The 5,895-nt window shown below is 57.4% G+C and overlaps 1 protein-coding gene across 1 annotated transcript in view; it reads right to left on the reverse strand.

The window, feature by feature from the left end:
* Positions 1-1,447: 1,447 nt before the first annotated feature.
* Positions 1,448-5,895, reverse strand: part of CATSPER1 (cation channel, sperm associated 1) — a 6,757-nt gene continuing 2,309 nt past the window's right edge. The window contains exons 6-11 of the mRNA XM_008590249.1: positions 5,634-5,697; positions 5,391-5,463; positions 5,221-5,281; positions 3,291-3,366; positions 1,765-1,879; positions 1,448-1,613 (exon numbers count right to left, since the gene is read on the reverse strand). Coding sequence (XP_008588471.1) covers positions 1,587-1,613; positions 1,765-1,879; positions 3,291-3,366; positions 5,221-5,281; positions 5,391-5,463; positions 5,634-5,697 — 416 coding nt within the window. The 3' untranslated portion in view covers positions 1,448-1,586. The remainder of the gene's footprint in view (positions 1,614-1,764; positions 1,880-3,290; positions 3,367-5,220; positions 5,282-5,390; positions 5,464-5,633; positions 5,698-5,895) is intronic.

Raw genomic sequence — 5,895 nt, forward strand, 5'->3', positions numbered from 1 at the left:
GTGCCTGCCTGGTCGCCTGTCCGAGGCTGGGCCTCAGGAGGAGCAGCCCAGGTACAGTTCCTGCCCTCTGTCCCATAGCCACATTGGGGTGGAGCTGGGGAGGTGGGACATAAACACTGACTCCACCTCGGGGTCTGAGGGGCTGCATCTGACAGGAGTTAGGGAAACAGGGACAAATTCCAGTCCTGCTTCTGCTCAAGCCTGTCACATGTGGCAGCTGAGACAGCCCGGGGCGGGGGTGGGTGCTGCTTGGACGAGCTCCCAGGTGCCCTCAAGCACAAGCACGAGGCCCAGCAGGGGGTGGCCCAGGGTAGGTGGCAGGAAACGTCTGCTTGTTGAATGAATGTGTGAGGTGGTGGGGAGGAGGTCCGGAGACGTCTGCCAGGTGGCCTCTCCACCCCTGGAATCTGTCCAAATCCCAGGTGGCATTTCCCCTGCACGGTCCATTCCTGGGCCCTGAGCCAGGCAGCGCCCAGGGGAGGTGCTGCTTCTGTCCTGCGGCCCTGAGGCTCCTCCACTGTCTGGTCCAGCCCGGAGATGGGGGTGGGGGATGGCAAAATCTTGTGTGTCCCTCAGCCTCCACTCGGGAGTGCCACCAACACTGCCTCCAGCCTATGCTACACCCAGGATGGCCTCCACTAGAGGTGAGGTGGCTGTTGAAGACAGTGACACCCCCACCCCACCGTGGATGGGGAGCCCCAGGCCACAGCTGGGCCGGAGCTGGACTCAGTGCTAGGTCTCCAGCTCCCAGCACAGGCCAGTGCTCCTGTGCCACCCCAGTGGGGACGTGGGCTCTGGCCATCCTGCCCAGGCTCAAGCTGTATGTAGGGGACTCATCTAAGCCCTAACCAGGCAGGGTGGGGGCAGCCCTCAGCCTCGTTGTCCTGCTTCCCCCCCCAGCAGCGGGACACCCGCCACACACACCACGGTTCCACCCCGCCCTGAGCCCACGAGCACCCGAGCAGTGCCCGCCCTCCCTCCCCACTGAGCCTCTGCAGTCTGACCCCAGGAGGCACAGGCTACGGCAATGACCTCTCACCTCTGGGTTCATGACATCTCCATGGGACTGGCTCCGTTACAGTAGATGCTGAGGGTCCTGGTAGGCCTGAGCCCCTATTCCTGGAGTCCCCTGGTGGCCCAGGCCCTCACACCTCCAGGCTCTTCCAGCATGGTCTTCTCCTGACTCCTGGGCCAGGCAGGCCCTCTTTCCCAAGCAGGGTCACTGCCCACTCTGTCCCCTCCTGCCACAGCCAGCACCCGAGCCTGGCCCCTTTCTGCGTCACCCCTCTGGCTGCTGCCAATGCGGTGGTGGGCTGATTAGGCTGCCGGGCCCTGGTGAGCCAGAGAAGACCCCACACAGCCCCCTTCACGTGCCACACTCACACGCGCACGCACACAAGTTCCCCACCCTGTGCTTCGGGCCAGCCAGTGAGGACACGGAGCCATGTGGGGTTTTAAAACTCTCTTGGGGCCCCAACCTTGCAGGGCCAGGACAATCACTCCAGCAGATGTGGGGACTTGTCCCAACCCACCCCCGTGGACAGCTTGTCAGACGCTGAAGTCTCTCTGGTGTCCCTCTCCAGGGGTCACTTCCTGAAGTCCTCTTCCCCAGCCTGCAGGGTGGCACAGGAGGGTGAATGAGCCGGTGCCAGCCTCTGCCCTCCCCAATGCGCAGGGTACTGTTACCCATGGCCACTTCTGGGCACGAGTGCCCAGAGGTCCCCAGCCTCGTGCATCGCCCCTCCCCCCGTCCTGCCTGGTCACCTCGAATGCAGTGTCCACAATCTCATCGATGACCGACGCCTGGGAGCGGAACTTCTGTTGCTGATGCTCCACCGCGGCCACCAGCTGCAGGAAGTGGAACAGCTGCTCCTGCTGCCTGGGGGCGACGGCAGAGGCAAGGGCTGGGCTGACCTGCCTGCTGGGCCTTCTGGGCCCCCAGAGCCACCTACATGGCTCTTCCTGCCTGCCTCTCCCTCCCCTGGAAACTTACGTCACCCTAGATCACTATTTCCAGAGCGTGTCCTTTTCCACACCTAACAGTGCCCCCACGTGTGCTGGTACCACGGAGGCTTCTGAGTATCACTGTGAGAAGCGTCCGTCCCCCATTACCCACCCATCTACCCACCCGCTTGGCCCTTCATCTGCCCCATACCTCTCCAGGTACCCATTCAACCATGTGCCCGTCCATCCACCCATCTACCTGTCCATTCCCTCACCATCCAGCCAGTCCACCTGTCCACACTCACCTGTCCCTCCATCCACCTGCTCTTCCTGCATAAACCCACCCACCGAGCTACACCTTCGCCATGCTGTGCAGTCGTGCCCTGACCACTCGCCCACCCACTCATTTACCCACCCAAATAGGCATTCACCCATCCAGCCATTCACTCGTCACCTACCCGTCTTACCAACCCATCCATCAAATAACACTGACGACCACGAACACTGCAAGGTGCCCAGTGGATAGACAGATGAATCAGAAACGGCCTTCCTCTTAGAGCCAGACAACAAGGAACACATGGTGGTTGGTGTAAACTCGGGGTGCAGAGGGACCCAGAGGAGGGAAACTCAGCCAGTGCTGGGGTCTGCAAAGGCTTCTGGGGGAAGCGTCATGGAGCTGAGTTTGAGTGTTTGGCAGCCTTGGGCAGGGTTCCTGGGGCTCCAAGGTGTGAGGACAGCAGGGAGCATAACTGGGGGCCTGGGGCAGGCTTCAGAGAAGGCTGTTTCAGGGGCTGGGTGAATTGAAGGTGGAGACACCAGGCAAGGTCAAAGCAAGCAGCCTGGGCCTTATCGTGAGGGGGGCAGGAGCCATGGTGGGGCTTAGCCTTAGAGGAGGAGGAAGCTGTCCTGGCTCAGCTGGCCACTATGTGGACAGGGACGGAGGGTGGCCTTGGGCCTCCAGGCCGTACCTGAGCTGTTCCCTCACCCCACCACCTCCTCCCTCCACCTGCTGACGTCTCCCCTTCTTCCATGACCCAGAACACATCTGTAGAGGTGGGGCCCTCATGGGCAGACCGTGAGTCTGTGTCCTCTTTGGGTCCCTTGAGTGCTCCCAGGGCTGGCCTTGACAAGGTTTGGGGATGTTTCTTGAGTAAAGAGATGAGTGGAATCCCTGCTGGTGGCATTGTCCGGGTGGTGCATGATAAACGTGGTGTGCAGCAGCCACCCCCAGCTTTATACAGTTGCCTTCTGCTTCCAGCTCCCTTCCAGAGAGGTGGGCAATGTCTCTTTCCCTCCCAGCTGCCAGCCAGGCCCCCAGACCTCTCCCCTCCCTTGCATCTTCTCACTTCTCAGTCATGGCCCCAAACTTTCTCTCAATGAGCTGCTTTTGCATAGTGGTATCACTCATGATCTCTTCAGGGTCTAGATGGAGAGAAAGAAGGGTGAGGTCAAGAAGATGGCTGGATTCGGAGAGGAGGTGGGAGAAACCCCGTGTGTCATGGAGATGTTCAAACACGGGCTAAAGGAGTTTCTGTTCAGGGTGCCCCCAAAGAGATTGCTTCTCTGGGCTTGGAGTGTGGAGCCGTGTGTCTGTCCAGCTTCCATTCTCTCTTCTTCTAGTGAAAGTGTCCTATTTTCCTGGGCAACAACCCTACCCCTTTTCAGTCCATGTTGTCTAGCTGGAGTTGGTCTCACTTACCCCTGTCCTCAAGGACATGTGACTTAGGTTTGGCTGATCAGAGCAGCCTACTCTTCAGCTGCAGTGACTGGTTGAGAACTAGGCAAGTGATTCGATCAGAGCAAAGGATGCTAATTTCTGGGACTTCACCGGGAGTGCTGGGAGAAGAGGACCTCTTTCTGCTGGGAGGCTAGGGATGGCTCATCTGTAAGGATTTGGGACTAGAGTTGCAAGTGCACATTTTGCCACTACAAGGGAAGAGTTGTCATAAGAACAAAATCACACAGAGGGCTATGGAGTGGAGATATGGAAGGAGACCAAATCCTGTGATCATCGTTTGAGTCCTGGATCTAGCACTCCTGAAAGCTGATGCGCCCTCAACCTGTTAAGTAATTTGAGTGTCGGTTCCTGTTGGAGAGCACAGGTGAGGGACTAGGTAACCTCTGAGGACCCTTGATTCTCTGGTGTTGATTATAACAGTGAGATTCTGGAGCTCAGAATCTAAAGTTCTGAGGATCTTTAAGCAGGAAGCAAACCAGCTGGCTCAAAATCAATCCACTCGGAAAGTCGGGGGTGTGTGAAATGAACATGTATAGTGATAACACGGAAATCTGCTCTGACCAGGTGGCTAAACTGTAGTGCCTTGGGAGACCTGGGACAAGTCAGTAGTCCCATCTGCATGTCCTGGGAAATGTTCTCATAAGACCATTTTTACTTAGAAGAAGACTCGATGGCACCAGAAGGTCATCAAATAACCTTAGCATGCTTCTTGTATCCCCTGCCCTAGATGCCTGCATGTAGGATGTAACCTAGTAACCATCCCAAGCCTGTACCGCATGTACAACCAACAGAAAACTGACTAAGTGATACGGCGGGGCTGTCCTTGTCTCTCTCTCCTTTGATTCTTCCCCCTTCCTGTGGTTATAAAATGCTAAGCTCTGCTGGCCTCTTTGCAGCGTATTTCTCAGGGCGACCTGACCTATGTGTTTCCCCAATTGCAATCGTCACACTGGCTCAATAACTCCTATGCTTTATATGTTCAGCCTCAGTTCCTTTTAGGTCCACAATAAAAAAAACTTCATTTTTGTAGATTCTCAATCCACGTCGAGTGGCTCTGGACAAGTGTGTGTAATCTTGACGAAACCCACAAAGGCAGCTGAAACCATCCCATGGAAGACCAAGTGCTATGAACTTACTTCATTTTTGTAGATTCTCAATCCACGTCGAGTGGCTCTGGACAAGTGGCTCTTGACGAAACCCACAAAGGCAGCTGAAACCATCCCATGGAAGACCAAGTGCTATGAACTTTATAAGTGATTAACAGAAACGGGGGGTTGGTGAATCACAATTTGGCTAATTAGCCTTTTAGCAAGTGGGTCTTTCAAGAATTAACTCTGAGTTTAATTGTCTTTTGGAGGATTGTCCTAGAGCCCTTTGGACCGAGGTTCTACACTGTGAAAGTCCTCCCGCATCTCGGATTCTAAACCTCTGAAACTGAGCCTGGAATTGTGTGTGTGACTGTGGAAGGAGGCTGCGGGCGTGGAGAGCTGACCCACCCTGAGCTTGAGCAGGTGGGGCAAGGGCGGGCAGGGCCATACCTTCCTGGCTGAGCTCCGTCAGCGAGTCATCCAGAAGCTTCTCATGGACGCGGGCGGCCCTCTGTGAAGAAGAGGCCTTAGTCCTGCCTGAGGCCCATGCCCACCTGTGCCTGGAGCACCCGGGCCCCCTCGTTGTGGATCTGCGCCACTTGCCCCACAGCACTCAGTACCTCCTGCTTCACTTTCTCTAGGCCTTTGATCAGTGCCATCTGGAAGTTATCCACCAGGACAGCGATCACCAGGCTGGGGAGGAGGGACAGGGGGGTGCTCTCAAGGACGAGGCTGTAGGACAGGCCCTGTCCCCTCCTCTGTTCAGTGTGGCATGACCAGGGTCAGAGGGGTGGGGAGCAGCCGGGGGTGGGTGGGGGGAAGCAGGCAGTGATGCTGGGCCGCAGAGCAGGGCGGGGCCTCACTTGAGGAAGATGAAGTACTGGATGACGATGTAAATCATGAGAATGGGAATGATGTACCAGGCTCCTGGGGGGAGCAGGAGGGTAGGGTCAGTGGGCTGTTCTCTGCCACCCTCCCCGCGGGCATCACAGGCCCCACTTGGCAGATAGACTGAGCCCTCGGGTTGTGCCCACCAGCCAGTCCCGCCCTCCATCCAGCCTTGGCTCCGCCCCACCAGAGCCCCGCCCCAGCCTGAGCCCCGCCCCACCCCAGGTCCCGCCCCAG

This window comes from Galeopterus variegatus, unplaced genomic scaffold (genome assembly GCF_000696425.1).
Source record: "Galeopterus variegatus unplaced genomic scaffold, G_variegatus-3.0.2 Scaffold5943, whole genome shotgun sequence".
NCBI classification, from domain to species: Eukaryota; Metazoa; Chordata; class Mammalia; order Dermoptera; family Cynocephalidae; genus Galeopterus; species Galeopterus variegatus.